This window comes from Esox lucius, chromosome 25 (assembly GCF_011004845.1).
Source record: "Esox lucius isolate fEsoLuc1 chromosome 25, fEsoLuc1.pri, whole genome shotgun sequence".
Taxonomy (NCBI): Eukaryota; Metazoa; Chordata; class Actinopteri; order Esociformes; family Esocidae; genus Esox; species Esox lucius.
The window spans coordinates 16639782-16664987 of NC_047593.1; the positions used below are offsets into that span (position 1 = coordinate 16639782).

General features: G+C 44.3%; 3 protein-coding genes across 3 annotated transcripts in view; all 3 read right to left on the bottom strand.

Annotated features, from left to right (window-relative positions):
* LOC117594093 (von Willebrand factor A domain-containing protein 7-like) overlaps positions 1-25206 on the bottom strand; it is a 56400-nt gene that overhangs the window by 16325 nt on the left and 14869 nt on the right. The window lies entirely within an intron of this gene.
* LOC114828703 (von Willebrand factor A domain-containing protein 7-like) lies at positions 2732-8396 on the bottom strand. The gene is made up of 10 exons (XM_034290961.1): positions 8294-8396; positions 8066-8182; positions 7723-7899; positions 5314-5446; positions 4935-5087; positions 4550-4642; positions 4158-4426; positions 3793-3926; positions 3391-3550; positions 2732-3248 (listed from the first exon to the last, which is right to left on the bottom strand). The coding sequence occupies exons 1-10, from the start codon at positions 8366-8368 to the stop codon at positions 2847-2849; spliced, it is 1713 nt and encodes a 570-aa protein (XP_034146852.1). The 5' UTR covers positions 8369-8396; the 3' UTR covers positions 2732-2846.
* Positions 22284-24141, bottom strand: LOC117594097. Its single transcript, XM_034290962.1, has 3 exons — positions 24050-24141; positions 23641-23800; positions 22284-23494 (listed from the first exon to the last, which is right to left on the bottom strand). The coding sequence occupies exons 1-3, from the start codon at positions 24124-24126 to the stop codon at positions 23093-23095; spliced, it is 639 nt and encodes a 212-aa protein (XP_034146853.1). The 5' UTR covers positions 24127-24141; the 3' UTR covers positions 22284-23092.

The window sequence follows — 25206 nt, forward strand, 5'->3', positions numbered from 1 at the left end:
TCCCGGTTTCCCATTTGTTCATGAACTCACCCCGGACTCCTTCATTTGTTTTGTCTCCAATTGTCACTCACACCCGGTCCCAATTTAGTCATCAGTATGTGTTTAAATGTTTCTCCTCTGCTCCCCTCACTTGTCAGTTATTGTTGCTTGTCGCTGTATGTTGTCCGTCAGTGGTGAGTGGCGTTTAGTTAAAGCCTTTGTTTTCTTTCAGTTTGTTTGAAGTAGTTCGTTTCTATTAAATATTCCATTGAATGCCGATCGGCCTGCGCCTGGTTCCTCCTCTCCACCACTACACCATTTGTGACACCGACGTTCACTAGTTACCAGTCAAATATAGAAAGGACTTTAAGGTACTGATGCTTGTTTTTAAGGCATCACATGAATTGGCTCCATTGTATATTTCAGATCTCATAATGCTGTAACACTCATCCAGGCCCCTTAGATAATCAAATCAGTTACTTTTAACCATTCCTCATTCTTGGATGAAAACAAAAGGTGATGATGCCTTATCGGTTGTGGCCCCTAGACTGTGGAATAAACTGCCCGTTATTATCAGGTCACCCCCACCACCGAGACATTTAAGTCTTAAAACACATTTTTATTCCTTGGCGTTGGAGTCAGTTTAGGGCTAAACTGTCTTCTTGTTTCTTTTTATGTATTGTTTTATGTTTCGATTAATTACATAACTTTGCACAGCACTTTGTTTAGCATTGGTTGTTTTTAAATGTGCTTTATAAATAAATTGACCTGACCTATGGGGAAACCCATAGATGAGAAACCATTTGTAATGTAAGTGTCCTAAACAAAACACTAGGAACAGCACCATCTAGTGGTATGTTTGAAAAACTTCCCAGGGAAGCAAATTCAATTGACATCTCAGCACCAAAACCACTTGTTGATTAATCCCAGCTGGGAGCAATCAGTTGGTCTTAAAGGCACAGAGCTCCAAGCTAACACTGGCTGACTGCTGCCCCCTAGAGGCTGAGTCTGACACCTGACAATTGTTTTCGGACTTGACCAATAAAAGAAGCCACAGTCAACAACTGCACCTCAGGGTCCGAGGGGATTTTGGACAGATGTCAGTACTTGGACATTTTGGGTTCTAGATTATCCTGGTATTTACCCTCAGCTACAATTATAACACATAAAAATATTTTTCGGAAATAATTTCTGCCATAAAATTTGATTGAAAGCATTATGAAGTTTTGTTTCAATGGTATTCCCTGATAGTTCCATGCCTTTACTGTCATATTACATTGCATTGGGTTGAAACTAACAAACCAAAAAAATAATAAAAGGTAAAAAATATAGACACCCCCCAAAATTGGATTCTTCTACCTAGAAATAAAACACTATAAAATAAATTAGAAAGAAGACAAATAATGTGTTTATTGTGTAATGATGCCAGCACGAGATTGGTAGTGCGGTATGGAGTTTTTACCAAAATTTCTAATTTTTTCCCAAAAATCCAAGAACATCCTCATACTATGTTGACAGAATTTTTTTTTATATCATATTTAGAATATAAACAATGTATTACAGTTTAATACATCATATATAGCGATGTAATCCCTATAGTCTTTACACATTAGCCTTTCTAAGATGCATGGTCAATGTCTTTGCCTGGTGACAAGTTGGCTGTGGTCCAGATAGCAACCCAAACAATACATGGAACGCTATACAAAAGTGGCTACATACAATAAACATTGAAACCGGACAATTATAGCGATTACGTTTTCATTCATATTTATGCAAATGAGCACAGAGTGCAATCTGTGGATTGAGACCTGGAAGGGTTTATAAGGAGAGGAAGATCTATTCGTGGTCTTAAGAGAACCGAGACACAGTTTGTTCTGTCCTCAATCTTTCTTTTTCACTCGGAACTCCCCACAAAAATGCAGATACATATTATATGCACAGAGACACAACATTGTTTGTTCAGAAAAGGGACTGTCTTTCAACAAGAATGCAAGACATCTTCCAATAAATTCTCACAGTTTTTATGCCCAGTCCATAGCACATATGCAAATTTCCCTTTACAAGCACAAAAGGCTTAGCTTTACTTAGTGATTGCATAGTTCTCATCTGGTTTGTTATAACTGTATACATGTAGTTGTAATCCTACACCACTCACAACATAACAGGAAAATAGGGCTTTTTATGCTTGACATTTATGCTACCACAGCAAAACATTAAGAGGTTATCATCAACAGTTTAGAACTGATTACTAAAGATTAGCTGTCATCTGTATGAGCTGAGAGAATAACTAGTGGTATTGTAATGGGTGGTGGTCCTGTTCTTTTTAGCATGCATTTGATATGTAATGGCGACATGAATATACAGTGCATATTCGGGCTGAGTTCCATGCAAGCCTTATAATCAGTGTTTTACACATAATAGCAATAATCTAAACGTAGGCACATTTTCATAGCAGGCAATTAGGAGATTCAGGGTCTTTCCCTACAAATTTCCACTGCATTGTGACATTGTCCTCTTTACCGCAACCACGGCAACAGCATTATGATGCCATCATTTGCATGGGAACGTAGAATGGCCATCAAATGATGCTAACAGATGTAGCTATTAATACGCCGTGACTGACTGGGATTTGTGAGTATGTTCAATTGATTCTAAATCTATTTATCTAACAACACCTGGATGGGTCTTTTTTTATTAAGCTTTCCAGATGACTTGATTACAGCATAATCTGATACATATTTATGCTGTCGATGTGGTGTCATGTGTTTCTGTGCTAGGTGCAACGCGCAGGATAATGTAGTCAGTCTGGAACATTACATTTCACATAAATCAGTGTTGGGCTGGCGGGCAGAACGCGACCCCTCGGATCAGATTAGTAGGCCCCTGAAGGGTTCACTGAAGAGGGCGGAGACCAGAAGACACGCCCATAACGGCAGAGTAAGGGTGAGGGAGGGCGGGACGGAGGAACGGACGATGGAGTACAGACAGACGCCGACATTCATGGCGTTGTCCACCGCCACCAGCTCCACCGTCGGAGAGCAGCAGGATGCGTTGAAATACGCTGCGACAAACATCTGCTTCAGGTCGGTGTGGGTGAGGCTGCCGACGCCCTGGTGGCTTTTGAGGGTGGCGATGCCCGTGCCGTTGACACCGTCGGTCAGGTTGGCAGAGAGCTGCCAGAAGGAGGCGTTGCAGAACACTGGGTCGGCCGGACAGTCAACCGCGGAAACGTTGACCACCTCACACTGAGGAGGAGTGAAATCTGTCACCTGGAGTGAGAGAGAGAACGAGAGAGAAAGAGGAAAGAGAATTACATCATGTTTTATAGCTGCAGTATGACTTCCATGCTGCTCAATATATACTAAAAATAAATAAAGCATCTGTAGACACGTTTTCTAAATCTCCTGTTACCTTGGTGACGACAGAGAGGCGCAGGACCACGTAGTTGGAGTCAACAGATCCCGGGGCCACGGCCTCGACGGTCAGGGTGATGTCCGTCCCTGACTCAGTGTTGGCGGGTGCTGTGATGGTCAGATTAGCGGTGGCGTTTCCTCCGGTCGCCACCATGATGCTGTTGAAGTTAGCATTTAGCAACATGTTGGAGTGAACAAATTCAGTCAGAAGAGAACAACATCTACCATTGTTGACTCATGTCATGTAGAGTAGAGAATGAACTTGTTTTGATCAATAGGCTTAGATAATCTGGTCCAAGATCTGTTCAATCACCAACTCTTCTGGTCAACAGGTCACCTGAATGAAACAGATCTAGGATCAGGCCAGCTGGGGTCTTTATATTCCTCACATGATTCCTACCTGGTGGGGTAGTTCATAGTGAAGTCTTTGTCATTCCTGGCATTGATTTTGTAAGTGCCTCCTGTGCTGTTTGTCATGACAACGAATGGAAGAGTGAAGGCCTTACCAGGCTCCATGGTTCTGTCCACCACAGCCTGTGAGGAGGAGAGGACAAGGAGAAGAAGAATTGTTGAGGAGTGGGAAAAACGCTTCACGAAGATGAAAATGTGCAAATTATTCATGTTGTTGGCCAATTTACAAAAACTTATGTAGTGTTCATTGTCTATTCTTCTATTAGTTCTTGTTATTGTCTATATCCCAATATGGCCTACTTCAGGATTTAACATCACATCAGTGTAAACAGGAAGTGTTTCATCTTCACGTACCCTGATGGTAACACTGGAAACGGACATCTGAGTGGTGGACTGTCTCTGGAACAAAGTGGTGGACACCAGGTCAGTCCCATTCACTAGAACCACAAATTCGCCAGCAGGGACCTTGGTTACAGTAACCAGGAAGTCTCCATTGCCCACATCTTCCAAGGTCCCACCAATGATCTCTGATCCTGACACTGTCACCAAGACAACATCAGACACCTTGACCGAGGCTGGTCCCTTCCTGCCCAACACTGACACCAACAGAATTGCAGGAACACCTGGAAGGAGGAGGAGAGAGGAATAAGGAAGGATGAACTGGAGGATAAAAGTCTGGCTGTGTAGGCCCGTGGTTCAATGTCCTTTCTAGAAAGACATCTTTTTAACAGTGTTGTTGTTTTTACCTGATTCTGGACGGCCAGATATCGGGGCGTATCCTGGATGAGGCCCTCCAAAGGATTCCACAAAGTCATAAATAAAGGCAATGGTACTCTGACCTAGAGGGACAAACACACACGAAAACACACCGACACAGACACACATAAACAAGCTCACGACTGGTTTTCTTTCTAAATGACTTTGCCAAACCTGCGTGCCAATCTTCTATTTCAATATTTACAGTTACAGTATTTTAAACAGCATCTGCAGAAATGTTTCATGGCTGTCCTCTAGTGGTGAATGTGATCTTCAAACGCAGAATAAAAAAATAAAAAACAAGCCGTTTTTAAAAAACTACTTAATTCTGCATGCCGAGTTCACAATCACCTCTAGACGGCGGCCATAACTCACCCGTGATCTTCAGTGTGTAGGGCTGGTTGGAGTTCATGTTGATTTCCCATAATCCTGTCTGTTTGTTGGAGGCCAGGCGTATCCGGTAGAGGTTTCCCACTTTCTGGACGGTCCCCAGTTTCCCACTGGCCTCAATCTCTGTCTGAGTGACGCCTAGTTGAGTTGAGGAGGGAGAATCAGGGTAATCACAGGTTGACAAGGTACAGCACAAGTTCTCACCAGAGGGTGATTTCTAAAACCTAGCAGGCTTCAGCTCCATATCCCAGCTGGAAATGTATGTGTTCTGTCTTTCCACTTTCTAACTTCATCTTTCTCCATGAGGAGAACCTGTAACTGAGAACAGACCATGGATCAGTGTCTAGGGGTTGGACGTCCTTACCTGCCGGGTTCTTGAGGGTGAAGGTGAGGCTTTTTCCAGTGATGTAGATGGTGATGTTGGTCAGAGACTCATCCAGCTGGAAGGAGAACGTCTCAGGTTTGCCCGGGTTCCTTGCTCGCTGTAGCACTGTCACCTGAGGAGAAGGAGAAATGGACAGAATGAGAAAGTAAGATTGAAGACAAGAAAAAGAGAGAATTTGAAAGAATAGGGCATGTGTTGTTCAGTATGTTGTTGAGCAGTTTTATTATTGATTGTAGCATTTTATTGCCATGTGTAGTGTTTTGCTGAAATGTGTAATTTTTTTATGAAATGTTTCCTTAACTGGAGTCCCCAAAAAGACTGTAAAACAGCTGCAGCTCATTCAGAATGCTGCTGCTAGAATGTTAACCAGGACCAAGAGAACAGAGCACATCACTCCAGTTCTTAAATGCTCTGGCTTCCATTCAGTTACAGAATAGATTTTGAAATGGTGCTTTTAGTTTATAAATCTCTGAATGGTTTAGGCCCCGAATACATTTCTGATATGTTGTATAAACCAAGCAGGGCTCTTAGATCCATGAACTCAGGTCAGCTAGTAGAGCCCAGAGTCCAAACTAAACATGGAGAAGCTGCGTTTAGCAGTTCTGCTGTACACAACTGGAATAAACTACCAGAAGATCTAAATGTGCCCCAAACGTATCAACTTTTTAATCCAGGTTAGTAACACTTTTCACACGCCTATGACTGAGTGCTTTCACTTAACCCATAGACAGTAAAAAAAAATGGACGACGCCCTTTCGCTCTTTTCCATTGGTGAAAACTGAAGCGCCAGTGTCCCGATACGGCGCTGACATCTTGGACTTGCGCCTGCGTAGATAGCGATCTTGGGACCAGTTCTGCGCAGTAGTTATGCGCAGTAGCGAGCAGGAAGTAAAGCCGTAAAGCCGTAAAGCCGCGAAATCAACGGCCCCACCCCTGTGCCCCGCCCTCACTCTCCCTCGCAGAATGCGCATACCGTAATCAATCGCAAGTCCAAGTACAGTACAACCTTTGCTTGTTAAACCTAGACGATATGTTATAGGCTAACTTACATCATGTTTAACCTTAATTTAGAATAGGCCTAATACAAAAATAATTGGTAACTTCTAGCTAATGATCACCTGCTAGCTATTAACATGGCTATTAACGAGGCTTGTTGTCTTTTAGCTAACGTTAGCTAGCCCATTACATTTATTTACTAATTAAATAGCTTATACATTTAATTTACCGAAAAAAATTCAAAGATCGATTGGAAATGCCAGATCGGTTAGCACAATGTACTACAGAACAACCCATTATGTCCGTGTGAAATTATATCAATTATAGAAATTTAGACATTAAATGTAAAGCTCCAATTTCCTCAGTCCTCCAAAGATCGCGAAAAAAGCCTGATGGTGCTTCAGTGGCTCCTCGGCTCAGATAGCTGTCAATCACAGCTGTGAATCACGACGTCACACCACCGTTTTTAGAGCATTAAATAACTAACTAAAAACCAACTTATTTTAAAAATAAACTCTTGAATTTACATTAGCGTGATACAAACTACAGTAAATGACAGAAACCAGCTTCGGAAAAAATATATTTGAAGGGTAATTTAATTGTTTAGTTGGTCTCGCGTCCCATTGAATAACATGGGGAGGGCGGGGTTTATGACCTATACTGGGACCACTCACCAGGGGGCGATTGAGACGTTTTGGCTTCACTTTTCAGGGCTAGTGCGGCACGCTTGACTTAACCACACTGTTAGCCTTACAGCTTTTATAGCTTCCTCATGGAATCTACTACGGAATCTACCAGCTAGGTTTTAATTTTGTTTTTATTGTGTTTCTATTTTCTTATTCTATGTTTTTATTATTATGATGTTTTATTGGTTTCCTTCTAGTATTTGTTTTTATTGTAATGTTTTTTTATGTTTCTTTTTCTTTGTAAAACCAGCTGAATTGCTTCTATGTATGAATTGTGCTATATAAATAAACATATGTGACTTTCAAAATTAAACATTGCAAATTTGGCTTACATTATATTTTGAAAATCATTACTGACACAATAAGTAGTATTACAACCAAATTACGATGACAGGCAGTTAATTTTGAGGGGGGTGGGGCTTGAGTACCTTTGACGTTTATTTTCATGTTTACGTTTTTCTTTACACAGTGAATCAACCTGACATCTAGGTCTCTTTTGCAGTTGTGCCTTGTATTACAGCAATAACAGAAATACGCACAAAATACATTAACATAAAACACCAGTCAGCAAACACAATTTAACCAGGAAAAAAAGGTAATTATAGCTTCATAATCAAGGTTTTACTTCAAATGTAAACAATTAGTTGTTGTTTTGAATGATCTCACTTCAACCACTGATCCAAAACAAAATGGCCGACTGACTCACCAGAGCGGAGGTGGATGAGTCAGCAATAATGCCAGTGGCCTGAGGCAAGTTGGCCTTCCTGACCCGAATAGCCTGACCTCCAGACGCCAGGGCCAGATCCTTGTAGATGTCAAACATGTCAACTGAACGCCTCCTCCTCCTGCGGCTAGCTCCGCCATTAGTTATGAAGAAAGACACCTGGGGAGACAGAGAGACCGTCAATTAGGTTGAAAAACCTGACAAAAAACGGATTCTTTGGAAGTGAATACACAGCATGGGTTTCTCACAGAGATGTTGGTTGCCTCTGAACCGAAAGAACTGGACTTGGTCCTTCTAAACAGGAAGCGTTCAAATAGTTACTCACCGTTGACTTGGTGCTTCTGATCAGGGCGACGATGGTGTCCTTTAGTGAACAGTCCTTCGCAGCAGCATCAGTGAAAACGTAGATGTGGGATGATGCTGGGGCACCGGTCAGTGCCAACTGGAGAAGGGAGTTTGAGATCAAGGTATTTTAATCAGGCGCACTACATACAAAAAAGGGGGGAAAAAAATCGTAATCCTAATTGGAAGACAGCCATGTCAGTCACTGTACCTGCAGTCCTGATAGGCACATTTCTGGTGGGTCTCCACCTCCATGGGCGGTGAGTTTATCAACCTCCACTTTCATGACGTTAGGGTCTGTCGTTCTTATCAAGGGTCTGGATTCTACATGCAAACACATTTTAAATACTTCATTTAATTCAGAAGATTGCATTACATTGTAAGGGATTCATCAGTTTGAAAGATATCAGTGCAAAAATTCTAAGGGATAAATAAATAGAGTGGTATCTAGCCAGCTGCCTTACTCCGCGCATAGAAAGTCCAGCGATATGTTAGCCAGACTGACAAAATATCAAAGCTGTGTCATGAAAAGCATGAACAGCTTTCTTCTATAAAGAAACACAAAAAAGATATACACGTAAATACAAAACGCTTTTCCCATTCAAAGTCCTATTTCCCTTATCCTGTTAACCCCAACTGTAAAATGTGTTCCTTGAGAGGTCGGTGACAAGTCTCCCACAATTCACATTTGGCATTTTTGCAGAAATATCACTGGGCTGGATTCAAACCCCTGCTGAGGATTCAAACCCCCTGCTGAGGATTCAAACCCCTGCTGAGGTCCTCCGGTCCAGCCAAACTCGTAATCTCACATATGTGTCAGGGACGTTTAGCTGAGGAGAACACGCTAAACCCAGCCTTACCCGGGTCGTTGAAGGGCACCAGGATGTACTGGGAGGGCTCGTCCTGTGTTCCCTTCTTGCTGTCGATGATCTCGTTGACCATTCGCTTGGCTTCAGCTATGTCGTTACTCATGCTCCCGGTGGTGTCAATCACAAAAACCACGACTGAGGAACGTGCTACGCCCATAAGGCTGGGGAGGAGAGAGACAGAGAGAGAAAAAGACAGTAGGAGTAAGTAGCTTCCACAGGTAATGTATGGGTAATGTATGCATTTGAAGCAGTATGTGGTTATTGTTTGGTGGAAAAGGGTTTACTATCAAGAATTTCACAACAAAATAATCTAGAGCCTCAAGTTTTCTTCAAAATGTCTCAGAAAACGTATAGGAATGTAAATGAGCCGATAGTCAAGGTCTATCTATCTCTCCACTTGTCTTTACAGTTGACAGTCCTGGACTTATCCCCTTTCCCTCTACTTGTCATTACAGTTGATAGTCCTTAACTTACCCCCTATGCATCTCTGTACAGTAGATGGTCCTTGACTCATCCCACCCTCCCTGTACTGTAGATAGTCCTTGACTCATCCCCTCTGCCTCTCTGTACTGTAGATAGTCCTTGACTCATCCCATCTGCCTCTCTGTACTGTAGATAGTCCTTGACTCATCCCCTCTGCCTCTGTACAGTAGATAGTCCTTGACCAATCCCCTACGCATCTCTGTACCGTAGATAGTCCTTGACTCATCCCCTCTGCCTCTCTGTACAGTGGATAGTCCTTGACTCATCCCTCCCTCTCTGTACTGTAGATAGTCCTTGACTCATCCCCTCTCCCTCTCTGTACCGTAGAAAGTCCTTGTCACCGGCGGCACCCCGTATGTCGTCCAACAGCTGCAGGCTGGCGGTGGTAGCCAAGGTAACGGCGGTGTTGTGCAGGGCCTCATTGTCGGGGCGACGCTCATCCTTGCTGATGCCCCCACGAGGAGACGTCGAGCTGGTCAGGTCTTCAACACCTCCATGACTACACTTTCCTAGTGGAGAGATGGGATGATGGCTTTCAAAAAGAGACAGTGTGTAGTGTATATTAGGAGGGTAGCGAGTGTGTTTTCTGTGTGTCGGTCTTATCGTCCAGGTGTTGACAGAAAGACCGGTCAAATCTTGAGAACATCAACCAGTCCTGACTTAAAAAATTTGATTTATCAGACAAGCTATGTTTGTGTATTTGTGTGTTCTCATGTGAAGTCCTTACAAGGATAATAGAACATGAGGAATCTGTCCTCATTTAGGCCTTTCACCAGGACAAATTCAATTTCCAGTTCAGGGGTTTACCATCAAACAACTTGGGTTCAGTATAATTGAGGTTAATTTTCAAATGTAGGCATTGTGCTAAGCAAATTTTAGGGTCGGGCCATAGGGCTAGTTTATATTTTGTCATGAATGTTACAAAATTGAGGTTTGGTTTAGGCTTGGGTTAGGCTTGGGTTTAGGGAACATGGATTTTCTTGTATTCTGATCCCCACAATGTAAATACAAAGCTGTGTGTGCGTACCATTAGGCTTAAATTTGGAGGTGATCCCCATGTATCCTGACGTGAGAATCTTCTTTCTGAGGATGTCAGGTAAGAGGGAGTTGGGACAGAACCCACCATTGGTGCAGTCCTTACAGGTTGGAGTCTTGAAATCTACACAACCAAAACACAACGTTCAAATGTGAACAAGACCGAAAAACCTCAAACTTGCACAGTTAAGAGAAAGGAAGAAATTCATACATTTGGTAAGAGTGGTTTGGAACTTATGCACAGCACTGCACGCACACACACACACATACACTCTGTCTCCTAAAGAATCATCATCATCAATCTGCATCATTGTTCTCATCCCAAAGTTGTGTGTGTGTGTTACATCCATCAGTGTGTGTGTGTGTGTGATGTGTGTGTCCCTCCGTGTCTGCGTGTCAACTGCTTTGTCACTTCTCCTTCATCTGTTTTTGTTCTTTGCCCTTACACATCCACCCGTCCACACACACACACACATACACACACACACACACACACAGACAGATTGGCAGGCTTTACCCGCTAGGTTTTCCAGTGGGAGGTCGGGGCGTAATAAGTTGATATATGGTTGGGTGTAGCCCAGATCTACCCAGTTACTGTGGCTGTAGAAGTCCTGGGAAACACATTGGTTTATCACACACTGCGATTAACACAGTACACCCAGTATCAATACATTTCTCCTGCTATCTTCTCATTCTGTGCCATTCTTCCTTACATTTGAATCGTTAACAGACACTCTGATCCAGAATGACTTGTGTCAGTAGTTAAAGGTAAGTGCCTTGATCATGGGCACCATGACATATTTTCTACTTTTAAGTTTGGGGTTTCTGACTAGTGGCTTTTAACCAATACGCTGCCACCTCATCTACCCTTTCTCTCCCTCTTCTCTCTGAATCTCCCCCTTCTCTGCCTCCCTCATTCCCCTTCCTTACCTGGAGTGTATGTAACACCCTCCCCAGAGTCTCTCTGGCAGCTTGGAAGTTCTCAGCGCGTACATAAACCTTTATGCTGTGAACCTCACTGGTGATCAGGTTCCGGCCCTGAGCGAACAGCTCTGAGTTGAAGTGATGCTGTGGGCTGTTGTGAGAAGGATTCAAATAAGTTGGTTCAGCACGAGTCATTTAAATGCAATTCTCCAATTTCACATTAAAAACCTCCTCGTGCAAAAATTCGTTGCCGACCTGTCGGCGAAGTCTCGGTCCACTAGGAGGTGCTGTTCATTAATGTCATTCAGGGCGGATTTGAACTTAGAGGCCGACACTTCCGCGATAGCACTGGGACCCAGACAGGCGTGGACAAGTTCCTCAGCTGAATCACCCTGAAGGGAGAGGTTGATAGTCAAGCAGGAATGACGGAAAAGTATATACCCCCCCACACACCCTCAGTGACACACACACTGTTCCCCCCACACCCGCACTTACCGTGAGGATGAAGTCTTGTCCCTTTAACTGAGCGATGGCCCGGCACACCTCGGTGACCTTCTGTAGCACTGCTGATTGTGTTATGCTGACATGAGACGAGGCTCCGCCCCCGGTGGGTACAAACGCCCAGGCTCCTCCTGATAGGACCAGGGCCAGAAGGGACACGCCTACAATCGGTGACATCATCTGTGGGGTTGTGGGGGTGTGTGTCGGGGGGAGGGTTGAGAGGGGTTTGGGGTAAAAGACAACATCATCAACATCAGTGTCATCTGCTTGTTGAATTATGTGATAACTTGGGAGACTGGAGGGTTGGTGGAATCCCTCGTTTACTGCTAGTCAGATACTTTGTATGCTTTGTAAATATTTAATAAATACAATGTTTTTTTAAATATACTTTGTTGTCATCCAACATTTTAAGCATGTGTTTCTATGTTTATTCTCTAATTGTATTCGACCTCAGTCAGAATAACTATGTATCTTTCAACACTCAGCCGCAACATAACGTTATGTTGTCTCCCTTCTGATGTGAAACATCTGCTTTCTGATGTAAAATGACTCATGGATTCGCGACTGTGAAATTCATATGCTAGTTGGAATTAGGAAACCCAGAACATTTCGACTTGCTAATTGGTTGAATGCGGCATGTGATTAACTAGAACCAGGTGGCAAGTTGAGGAGTTTCCTACAACCGACTAGGACATGAACATGGCCTTGGGACAAGGACTGTACCTATTCACAGTCTATTCAGCTGAGAGCTGACTGGGAGCTACAGCTCCGGAAAGAATTAACGGACCACTGCACTTTTTCCATTCCTTCCCAAAAATGTCGATAAGGATGGTTTTGAGTGTGGGTTCAAATTAAGAGACCACTACAAATTGAACGCTTCTGTTCCTCACTCAAAACTTTCCTTTTCAAGTTTTTTGGAAAGGAAAGAAAAAGATGCAGGGGTCTCTTCATTTTTCCCGGAGCTGTATATGTATATAAGCCAGGATTGTTTTTACAAAGCGTTGATCCTGCTGATCTCGAGAATCCGTCCGTGTATCCTGTCTTAAGAACCAAAACATGTATGAGACTGACCTTCATTTCCTCCTCATTTCAGTGACTAAGATCACAAAAAGAAAAAGGGATTCCAGGACCTTCCAGGGCCAGTAAGCAGCAGGGACCAGCCACGCCCTGCGAAGACACACCCCTTCAAGACCTCGTCTGGGGAGGTATATACACGCTAACCAGAAGCTGCTCAGCGGTAGAGGAGTCGGAAGAGGCAGAAAAGAAGGCTGTTCACCACCACGCCCTGCTGAAGAAGGGTGGAGCAGCCTCCAAAAGTAGGTCCTCCTGAACCTGTTCCTCCCAAACCCCCACCGGGAGGCCACCGCCAGGACGCAGCCCCATCACAGCGGTTGGGTTTTCGATAAAGGATTTCTCCCTCACCTCCTCCCCTCACCCTTTGAGTTATGTTAATAAACTCCCTCCAGGGCCCTGAATACCTCTGTGTCCTCCCCTGTTACAAAATGAATCAACGCAGTCATTGATAATGCAACATATAGCCTGACACGTCTCTCAGGAGCTATGCTTTCTTTAAATCTTCACAACCTGCAAGTAAAACTTGGTAAACGGCACAGATGTAATAATGTTTTCTCCAAAACAAAAAAAGTATTCAATATTTATGAAACTCTTATTGAATATTTAATGATTATTAATGACTGAATATAAAATCTATTGTTATGTCTTTTTTTTTTTTTTATCTGGGTGGAAGCATGTCACAAAAACGTCTACAATGGGCGTACAGAAATATGTTCTCTAATAACAAATTCGTGCCATCCCCAGACCCCCACAAGTGTCAGTCTCTACCACTGTAGAAAAACTACGCTGCCGCTGTAGTTCGCGTAAGAGCAGGCCACAGACGTGGTGTTATGTATTGGCAAAATGACACACCCCCTCGGGCGGTATTGCTCAATTATAAACTAGGTCATTTTACACTTAATGCTGTTTGTCTGAAAGCTGTAATATATAAGACCATATACCACAAATTATATAGATAACGGTTGAATCTCGGGTGTTTCGGTGGTATTTGACCAATATACCATGGGCTGTACACCCTTTATGCGCCGTGCATGGTACGTGCTTATAGTACGACGCCCTGCTTTTTTTGATTGATTATTTATTAACTTTGTATAAGTTTGATGCTTTTTAAAATCTCAGTTGCAACTTATTTTCATATAGTAGCACGACTGCATTCATGTGACCGCCGTAAGCTTCAGCCTTCACAGAACTCTATTTTTAGCATGGTTTTCAATCATGCGTGACGAACATCATAACTTCACAATAATTCACACGTTCCTTACTTCTCCTTACTTACACATTTGAAAAACGAATGTTCTCCTTTGCAAATACATATGTATATATATATATATTAACACACCCTCTACCAGACACAGATGTACCAATATTATTTTCTATTTTAAAATATGTGGAGTTTACCTTGTTTTGTTGCATTCCCTTCCTTCAAACCCCTCTATCTCAAGGACCACTTCTCACTTTTCTTTGAAATTCTTTCTATTCTGCCCCTTCTTCTTCGCTTGCTCCTCCCCTAAAACAGATGAGACCGGAGATGATGACATTCTCTCTGAATCCCGGCAACCAAAGGTGGTCTTGGAAGAGGAGAATGAAGTGCCTGTCAACGAGGAAATAGGTGAGACGGGCTGAGGAGGGAGAATCATTTGGTCCAACTACCTGTATATTTACTTTTACTGGAAGCTGGCAACCACAGCAAAAACGGAGAATAGGACTGTTAACCTGGTGCGTGACCAGCTGTATTTCATCAGTAACGACCGGTAATACCAGGTATACATAACCTCAACAAACACTCGTTATTATTAGTTTCAAAAGAGCAGGGTTTATGCGTGTTAGGTTGTTGTGTTTTTTAACCATAAACTTTTGAACAACCTTTACCATCGTAGAACAACAGGTACATACTGGAATGTAGATTTTTTTTTTTAAATACACCAAGTTGAAATAGACATCAGGTCGCATATTTGGCTGACCTAATTGCCAGGTAAGATCTTTTCACCAAATTTCAGTCGCAGTAAGTCAAATGTCCCCATCAGACAAATCATTACAAGGGTTTATAGTTAGATTTTTGTGTAGGATACAATTATAATCTAGCCAAAAGAGCGGCTCTGCTGCACCTGGCCAGATGGTAAGAATTACTGAGTACAGACGTGAAGGGAGGTCTCACAAAATTGCTCTTTAGCGATTAATTGGCTGGTCAAACTAGATTTGGTTACTGCTTATTTCATGGTTGAGCGACCTGTACGGTGATGAGTGCAGTGGAGTAACATCTTAGAAATAACTTTTGTAATAATAATAATACATTATATTTATAAAGCACTTTTCAGGGACCCAAAGACGCTGTACAATATTGACATGGAACAGAAAACAAACAGAAACAAAAGAAATACTATGAGAAAACAACAAAGATTGAGAGTGTGGGATTTGACGAGGCTATATGGGTAGGCGATTTTGATCAGATGAGTCTTGATGTGTTTCTGGAAGATGGGGATAGTCTCAGAGTCACGGATGGTTTTGGGGAGAGAGTTCCAGAGCCAGAAGCAACCCTTGAGAATGCCCTGTCGCCAAAGCCTTTGAGCTTGGATTTGGGGATTATGAGGTGGCCTGCAGTACTGGAACGGAGTGTGTGTGTTGGTTGATATGGAAGAAGAAGAAGGTCGGAGAGGTAGACTGGGACAGTACTGTTTAGGGCTTTATATATCAGTAGGAGGATCTTGTAGTTGATGCGTTGGTAGACAGGAAGCCAGTGTAACTCACAGAGGATGGGGGTGATAGTGAATTTGTGTAAATTTAAGATATTAGCATATTCTTTTAAAAGTAAAGAGTAACTTTCCCCCATATTCCCATTTTCCCCAGAAAGCCAGGTTTTCTTGAAAAACAGGGACATTTTGAGATTTTGCACAGCTAATTATTGGTATTTTGGACTGGTGATGTAATGTCTCAGTGTGGGTGGATTCTTATTAGTCCAGCTGACTGCTTGTTTTCTGGTCTGTTACCCAAAAGACAACCCCCCCACCCCACCCCTTGATTGGGGCAAAATAAGCAGCGTCACACAAGGACCCTTCAGTGAAACACTGCTCCTGTGTTACACCTAACGCTAACCAAGAACAGCCGCAGTAGTGACGGCCCAGTTTCTTTGAAATTCTCTCTATCCTGAGGAAAACTCGGGAACTGTCAGGAGCCTGAAGGACATGCCGAAGATAGGGGGGAGGTAGGTACTGGAGTGCCTTAAAAGTAAAGAGAAGGACTTTAAAGGTGATTCTCTGTTCTATGGGGAGACAGTGACGTTTTTCAAGAGTGGGAGGGATATGGTCCCAGCGTTTAGAGTGGGTGAGGATCCTGGCGGCAGAGTTTTGTGCATAGAAAACTCTCTGGAGACACCAACCAGGACCCCATTACAGTAGTGGAGGCGTGAGGTGACCAATGCATGAATGAGGGTTTCGGCAGAGGTATCAGAGAGAGAATGGGGCAGAAGAGGATTTGGTGTGAAGGTAAATGTGTATGTCATCCACATAGGTTGGAAGTTCCGGATTATCTGACCCAGGGGGAGGAGATAGATAATGAACAGTGACGGGCCCAGACCCGAGCCCTGAGGGACCCCTTGGTTGACAGGCAGTTGACGGGACCTTGAACCCCCAAGGGCCACAACTTCCACCTATTGGACAGGTAAGATTTAAACCAGGCAAGGGGCAATCCAGTGATGCCAAGGGTAGACTCTAAGCGGTCCAGGAGAATAGAATGGGAGATGGTATCAAAGGCTGCAGACAGATCAAGCAGGATAAGGATGGAGATGTTATCATCGTCAACAGCAAGGAGAAGATCATTGACCACTTTGACCAGAGATCAAGGCAGACCCAGTGGGGATGGGGACTGCCTTGACCTTAAAAGAGGCACGATGGAGAATGGCAAGTCCCCCACCCCAACCCGAAAAGGATGATTTTCGAAGGTAGGTGTAGCCAGGTGGAATGGCCTGGTTAAAAGTCAAGAACTCGTCAGTTTGAAGACATGTTTCTCAGTCACAGGAAGTCCAGTTCCTAGTCCAGAATGACATCATTTATCAAATTAGATTTATTGTTCAGAGAACGGGTATTTAGAAAACAAAACTTTGCAGTATGGGAGGGGGGACTACTATTTCCAGCCTTCTTGAGTTGCTTGAGGTTACTCAAGTTAGCACCTAAGCCAATGCCGTCCTTGCGACATTGGGAGGTAGACCATAGAGCAGGGTAGGGTCATGATGGATGTGGTGGCGAGAGCCCCTATGACACTAGCTAACCCGGCATATAAGAGGGCAGCGGGAGGCTTAAGGCTAGTGCAGAACAGGTGGTAGAGGTTTGAGAGGGTATTCCTGAGAGTCACCATGACGCCATCCGCAGAGACTGATTAAAAGTCGCTAAATGACATCATCGCCTAATTTGCATAATTGGCCATGTGCATGTAATTGTGATGGACGCTGTAGGAGAGAGGAATGACATTGTGGGAGAGAAAGCAGCTTTACATGCTTCTCCACTGTGATCACATGCCAGCATGGAACAGTGTTCAGGGATAGGTAATGCCATGATGTCCTGTGATGGTAATTTTATCGATCAGAACTCTTTAAGAAGGAAGTACAGAGACGAAATACTCTAGGCACATTCTAACAGTTTATTAATATTTGCAAATATGAGAGACGCGTCAAACGCTTACATACATTATCATCCGAGAAGTCTCTAACTCCATACATGAACAATCCGTATTCATTACATATAAAAGGGGTGTGGTAAGATGCTGCCATCTGTCTTGTCACATAAGAGTTTACCCAAAGGGCAGGCTGTCCCCCCCCCCCCCCCCCCACATGGGTAACCTCATCAACTCTAGGAGCAGACTCACAGCACCTGGACAAACAACAGAGACAATAAAGGGTTATACAGATTTACGAGTACAAGGATGCTGGTCAAGGATGTCCCCCTTGGACAAATACCAGATCCCTCTCAGCATCTTTAACTAGTAACTCATTCATTCTCACATCCAAACAATGGGACTCAGTCCTTTAAACAGTAAGAATGCATCAGGTTTCAGAATTTCCACAACAGTCCTCAGCCTTTTTTGTCGAGTCAGTTCTTTTAACCATAAATGGCAGCTTGTTTTGGGTGGAACTGTCATAAGGCTTTGCCTTTTGAGTATGTGTTTGAGTTGTCATGTGTCTTTTTACCTCACTAAGTTTGGCATAGAAATCAGCCTTACAATACAGGCAGTATGCCCGTGTATCATCTCCAATAAACGGCTTCAACCAGCCTTTGAATTCAAGGTTTGATTCCCTCTCATTTCTGTATTTTTTTGTGTACAATTTAGACTGAGACATGATGAGCTAGCCAGCTTGATGCTTAGCTTATATCACAGAGAGGGACACACAGTGGATGAGGTGAGTAAGTGACAGACTGTGAGAGTCAAATGCAGTGATTTATTTTTGTGTAGTGATTTATTTTAGACAAAGAACATTTTACATTTTCATCCCACCCTGAAGGTAAGCCAGGGCGTGATCAGCCAGCGGCGGCTTCCCGCATTCGCGATTCATTTGCAGTCTCTGGATGCAGAGGGGTGAACATCTCCTGTTCTGATTGCAGCTGGGAGGGACTCGTGCGCGAGGACTGGGCTGCCCGAGAGTGTTTTGGGATGGGGGATGGGCCCACGGCAGCACCCGCTACTCATTGAGAGAAGTAAGAATGATATGTGCTTTCAGGTCAGAGTCTCCAAAAGTCAAATAATAACACAAGAAAAGGTCACTATATTTGTCGATGGTTGTTTTTTTCAAAAGAGTCCCTCAAGGGGTCTGAATAATCGCTAAATATAGCGACGAAGTAGCTATATATTGGTTAGACTGCACGAGGCACGCTCACACTGTCCACTAGCTAGAGCTATAAAGAGGTACTCTCTCATTCATTTCCAACGAGAGCCAGCTAATCACAGCGACAGTAGGCGGAGCTGCTCTCGGAGACAAAATCTCCCATATTCATGGGACCCGGAAATCATGGACGACACAAGGAATTGACGTGAGCTGTCGTCATCATTGAAAAATCTGCCCGTCTAAGTCTTATGCTCACGTTGCTTCTGTATATTTTAGTTAATGGAGAGTCTAATATACTGGAAAAAGGTTGTTCTTTCTCAGCTCTCAAAGAATATGTTGGACAACTTTCAGTCAGGTTTCAGAGAACACCATAGCACAGAAGCAGCACTTCTTAAGGTACTGACTGATTTGTTGCTGTTCGGTGACTCTGGAAATTGTGCTGTGTGTGTTTTACTCTTGCTTGACATTAGTGCAGCTTTCGATACTGTTGATCATGTCATCCTCCTGGATCGTCTCCAGGAAGGGGTTGGTATCCAGGGTGTGGCTCTACACTGGTTCAATTCTAATTTGAAAGATAGAACCTTTTCGGTTAAAATTGAAAACATTTACTCATCTTCGTTAGTCCACAAATGTGCACCCCCTTGCAAAAAATGTAGGTGTTATCTTTGATTCAGCCTTAAAATTTGAAAAACAAATGAATTATGTTGTCAAATGTAGCTTTTTTCATCTGATGACTATTACAAAATTAAAATCCTTCCTCTCGTTTATGGCCTTATATAATCTCGAACTGATCGTTGCAATTCTTTGAACTCTGGAATTTGTCCCTCATCATCATTACACTTGCAGCTTGTCCAGAACGCGGCTGCTAGATTGTTGACTGGTACCAGGAAGAGGGACCATATCTCCCCGACTGTGAGGGTGAGGTGACGGACGGCTCCGTCATCTCCCGCTTTTCCCGGTTTCCCATTTGTTCATGAACTCACCCCGGACTCCTTCATTTGTTTTGTCTCCAATTGTCACCCACACCAGGTCCCAATTAAGTCATCAGTATGTGTTTAAATGTTTCTCCTCTGCTCCCCTCACTTGTCGGTTATTGTTGCTTGTCGCTGTATGTTGCCCGTCAGTGGTGAGTGGCGTTTAGGTAAAGCCTTTTTTTTCGTTCAGTTTGTTTGAAGTACTCTGTGCTCATTTCTATTAAATATTACATATTAGATAATCAAATCAGTTACTTTTAACCATTCCACATTCTTGGATGAAAACAAAAGGTGATGATGCCTTATCGGTTGTGGCCCCTAGACTGTGGAATAAACTGCCCGTTATTATCAGGTCACCCCCCACCACTGAGACATTTAAATTTCGTCTTAAAACTCCTTGGTTTGAGTCAGTTAAGGGATGTTTGTGCTTAACTGTCTTCTTGTTTCTTTTTATTTATTGTTTTATGTTTCGATTAATTATATAACTTTGCACAGCTCGTCCATCACCTGGGCTGAAGTCACAGAGGTGGTCAAGAAACTCCTCGGTGGCAAGGCACCGGGGGTGGATGAGATCCGCCCTGAGTACCTCAAGCCTCTGGATGTTGTGGGGCTGTCTTGGTTGACACGCCTGTGCAACATCGCGTGGCGGTCGGGGACAGTGCCTCTGGGATGGCAGACCGGGGTGGTGGTCCCTATTTTTAAGAAGGGGGACCGAAGGGTGTGTTCCAACTATAGGGGGATCACACTTCTTAGCCTCCCCGGGAAAGTCTATGCCAGGGTTCTGGAGAGAAGAATACGGCCGATAGTAGAACCTCGGATTCAGGAGGAACAGTGTGGTTTTCATCCGGGCCGTGGAACACTGGACCAGCTCTATACCCTCTACAGGGTGTTGGAAGGTTCATGGGAGTTTGCCCAACCAATCCACATGTGTTTTGTGGATTTGGAGAAGGCATTAGACTGTGTCCCTCGCGGCATCTTGTGGAGGGGAATATGGGGTCCTGGGTCCTTTGCTAAGGGCTGTCAGGTCCCTGTACAACCGAAGCAGGAGCTTGGTCCGCATTGCCGGCAGTAAGTCAGACTTGTTCCCAGTGCATGTTGGACTCCGGCAGGGCTGCCCTTTGTCACCGGTTCTGTTCGTAATTTTTATGGACAGAATTTCTAGGCGCAGCCAGGGGCCGGAGGGTGTCAGGTTTGGGGACCACACAATTTCGTCTCTGCTCTTTGCAGATGATGTTGTCATGTTGGCCCCTTCTAACCAGGACCTTCAGCATGCGCTGGGACGGTTTGCAGCCGAGTGTGAAGCGGTGGGGATGAAAATCAGTACCTCCAAATCCGAGGCCATGGTCCTCAGTCGGAAAAGGGTGGCTTGCCCACTTCAGGTTGGTGGAGAGTGCCTGCCTCAAGTGGAGGAGTTTAAGTATCTAGGGGTCTTGTTCACGAGTGAGGGAAGGATGGAACGGGAGATTGACAGACGGATCAGTGCAGCTTCTGCAGTAATGCAGTCGATGTATCGGTCTGTCGTGGTGAAGAAAGAGCTGAGCCGCAAGGCGAAGCTCTCGATTTACCAGTCAATCTACGTTCCTACTCTCACCTATGGTCATGAGCTTTGGGTCATGACCGAAAGGACAAGATCCCGGATACAGGCGGCCGAAATGAGCTTTCTCCGCAGGGTGGCCGGGCGATCCCTTAGAGATAGGGTGAGAAGCTCGGTCACCCGGGAGGAGCTCAGAGTAGAGCCGCTGCTCCTCCACATCGAGAGGGGTCAGCTGAGGTGGCTTGGGCATCTTTTTCGGATGCCTCAGGAACGCCTTCCTGGGAAGGTGTTCCGGTCCCGTCCCACCAGGAGGAGACCCCGGGGAAGACCTAGGACACGCTGGAGGGACTATGTCTCCCGGCTGGCCTGGGAACGACCTCGGTGTCCCCCCGGAAGAGCTGGAGGAAGTGTCTGGGGAGAGAGAAGTCTGGGCATCCCTGCTTAGACTGCTGCCCCCACGACCCGGCCCCGGATAAGCGGAAGAAGATGGTATGGTATGGTACAAACTTTTTCCCAAAAACCCAAGAACATCCTAATACTACGTTGACAGAAGAACATTTTTATATCATATTTATAATACAAACAATGTATTACAGTTTAATACATCACATATAGCGATGTAATCCCTATAGTCTTTACACATTAGCCTTTCTAAGATGCAAGGTCAATGTCGTTGCCTGGTAACAAGTTGGCTGTGGTCCCCATAGCAACCCAAACAAAACACAGAAAGCTTCAAGAAGGTGGCTACATACAATATGCATTAAAACCGGACAATTACAGCGATTACGTTTTCATTCATATTTATGCAACGGACAGAGTGCTGCATCCGCGGATCCACGGATTGAGACCTGGATGGGTTTATAAGGAGAGGAAGATCTATTCGTGGTCTTAAGAGAACGGAGACACAGTTTGTTCTGTCCTCAATCTTTCTCTCTCACTCTGAACTCCCCACAAAAATGCAGATACATATTATATGCAGAGACACAACATTGTTCAGAAAGAATGCAAGACATTTAATCAATTTTCACAGTTTTTATGCCATTTACAAGCACAAAAGGCTTAGCTTTACTTAGCTTAGCATAGTTCTCATCTGGTTTGTTATAACTGTATACATTTAGTTGTAATCCAACACTACTCACAACATAAAAGGAAAATAGAGCTTTTTTTGGTTGACATTTATACTAGCAATAACAATTAGACCCAATCTGTTAGCTGTTTTCACAGCAAAACATTAAGAGGTTATCATCAACAGGTTTAGAACTGGTTACTAAAGACTAGCTGTCATCTGTATGAGCTTGTTCTTTTTAGCATGCCTTTGATTGGTAATGGCGACATGAATATACAGTGTTTTACACATAGCAGCAATAATCTAAATTTAGGCATATTTTCATAGCAGGCAATTAGGAGATTCAGGGTCTTTCCCTACACATTTCCACTGCATTGTGACATTGTCCTCTTTACCGCAAACACGGCAACGGCATTATGATGCCATCATTTGCATGGCAAAGTAGAATGGCCATCAAATGATGCTACCAGATGTAGCTATTAATATGCCGTGATTGACTGGGATTTGTGAGTATGTTCTATTGATTCTAAATCTATTGATCTAAAAACACCTGGATGGGTCTTTATTTTTAAGCTTTCCAGATGACTTGATGACAGCATAATCTGATACATATTTATGCTGTCGATGAGGTGTCCCGTGTTTCTATGGTTGGTGCAACGCGCAGGATAATGTAGTCCGTCTGGAACATTACATTTCACATGAATCAGTGTTGGGCTGGCGGGCAGAACGCGACCCCTCGGATCAGATTAGTAGGCCCCTGAAGGGTTCACTGAAGAGGGCGGAGACTAGAAGACACGCCCATAACGGCAGAGTAAGGGTGAGGGAGGGCGGGACGGAGGAACGGACGATGGAGTACAGACAGACGCCGACATTCATGGCGTTGTCCACCGCCACCAGCTCCACCTTCGGAGAGCAGCAGGAGGCGTTGAAATACGCCGCGACAAACATCTGCTTCAGGTCGGTGTGGGTGAGGCTGCCGACGCCCTGGCGGCTTTTGAGGGTGGCGATGCCTGTGCCGTTGACGCCGTCGGTCAGGTTAGCAGAGAGCTGCCAGAAGGAGGCGTTGCAGAACACTGGGTCGGCCGGACAGTCAACCGTGGAAACGTTGACCACCTCACACTGAGGAGGAGTGAAATCTGTCACCTGGAGTGAGAGAGAGAACGAGAGAGAAAGAGGAAAGAGAATTACATCATGTTTTATAGATGCAGTATGACTTCCATGCTGCTCAATATATACTACAAATAAATAAAGCATCTGTAGACACTTATGTTTTCTAAATCCTCTGTTACCTTGGTGACGACAGAGAGGCGCAGGACCACGTAGTTGGAGTCAACAGATCCCGGGGCCACGGCCTCGACGGTCAGGGTGATGTCCGTCCCTGACTCAGTGTTGGCGGGTGCTGTGATGGTCAGATTAGCGGTGGCGTTTCCTCCGGTCCCCACCATGACGCTGTTGAAGTTAGCATTTAGCAACATGTTGGAGTGAACAAATTAAATCAGAAGAGAACAATATCTACCATTGTTGACTCATGTCATGTAGTGTAGAGAATGAATTTGTTTCGATCAATAGACTTATATAATCTGGTCCAAGATCTGTTCATGTGGAAATCACCAACTCCTATGGTCAACAGGTCACCTGAATGAAACAGATCTGGGATCAGGCCAGCTGGGGTCTTTATATTCCTCACATGATTCCTACCTGGTGGGGTAGTTCATAGTGAAGTCTTTGTCATTCCTGGCATTGAGTTTGTAAGTGCCTCCTGTGCTGTTTGTCATGACAACAAATGGAAAAGTGAACGCCTTACCAGGCTCCATGGTTCTGTCCACCACGGCCTGTGAGGAGGAGTAGACAATGAGAAGAAGAATTGTTAAGGAGTGGGTTTGGTCCACATTAGAAAATGTGCAATTTATCCATGTTGTTGGCCAATTTACAGAGACTGAAACATTTAGGTAGCGGTCATTGTCTATTCTTCTATTAGTTCTTGTTATTGCCTATATCCCAATATGGCCTACTTCAGGATTGAACATTACGTCAGTGTAAACAGGAAGTGTTTCATCTTCACGTACCCTGATGGTAACACTGGAAACGGACATCTGAGTGGTGGACTGTCTCTGGAATGAAGTGGTGGACACCACGTCAGTCCCATTCACTAGAACCACGAATTCGCCAGCAGGGACCTTGGTCACAGTAACCAGGAAGTCTCCATTGCCCAAATCATCCACGGTCCCGCCAACGACCTCTGACCCTGACACTGTTACCAAGGCAACATCAGACACACTGCGATTAACGCAGTACACCCAGTATCCATACATTTCTCCTGCTATCTTCTCATTCCGTGCCATTCTTCCTTACATTTGAATTGTTAACGGACACTCTGACCCAGAATGACTTACGTCAGCAGTTAAAGGTAAGTGCCCTGATCATGGGCACCATGACATATTTCCTACTTTTAAGTTTGGGGTTTCTGACCCGTGGCTTTTAACCAATACGCTGCCACCTCATCTTCCCTTTCTCTCCCTCTTCTCTCTGTCTCTCCCCCCTTCTCTCCCTCCCTCCCCTTCCTTACCTGGAGTGTATGCAACACCCTCCCCAGAGTCTCTCTGGCAGCGTGGAAGTTCTCAGTGCGTACATTAGCCTTGATGCTGTGAACCCCACTGGTGATCAGGCTCCGGCCCTGAGCGAACAGCTCTGAGTTGAAGTGATGCTGTGGGCTGTTGTGAGAAGGATTCAAATAAGTTGGTTCAGTACGAGTCATTTAAATGCAATTCTCCAATTTGACATTAAGAACCTCCTCGTGCGTAAATTCGTCGCCGACCTGTCGACAAAGTCTCGGTCCACTAGGGGGTGCTGTTCAT

Excerpts from the sequence above, each read along its gene's own strand:
- LOC114828703 (XM_034290961.1), bottom strand. The coding sequence starts at position 8,368 with ATGAAAGTGGAGGTTGATAAACTCACCGCCCATGGAGGTGGAGACCCA. Across the intron at positions 8,183-8,293 it reads TGTGCCTATCAGGACTGCAG|TTGGCACTGACCGGTGCCCC; the intron begins GTACAGTGACTG and ends TCCCTTCTCCAG. Across the intron at positions 3,249-3,390 it reads GCCTCTCTGTCGTCACCAAG|GTGACAGATTTCACTCCTCC; the intron begins GTAACAGGAGAT and ends CTCTCACTCCAG.
- LOC117594097 (XM_034290962.1), bottom strand. The coding sequence starts at position 24,126 with ATGACAAACAGCACAGGAGGCACTTACAAACTCAATGCCAGGAATGAC. Across the intron at positions 23,801-24,049 it reads ACTATGAACTACCCCACCAG|CGTCATGGTGGGGACCGGAG; the intron begins GTAGGAATCATG and ends TAACTTCAACAG. Across the intron at positions 23,495-23,640 it reads GCCTCTCTGTCGTCACCAAG|GTGACAGATTTCACTCCTCC; the intron begins GTAACAGAGGAT and ends CTCTCACTCCAG.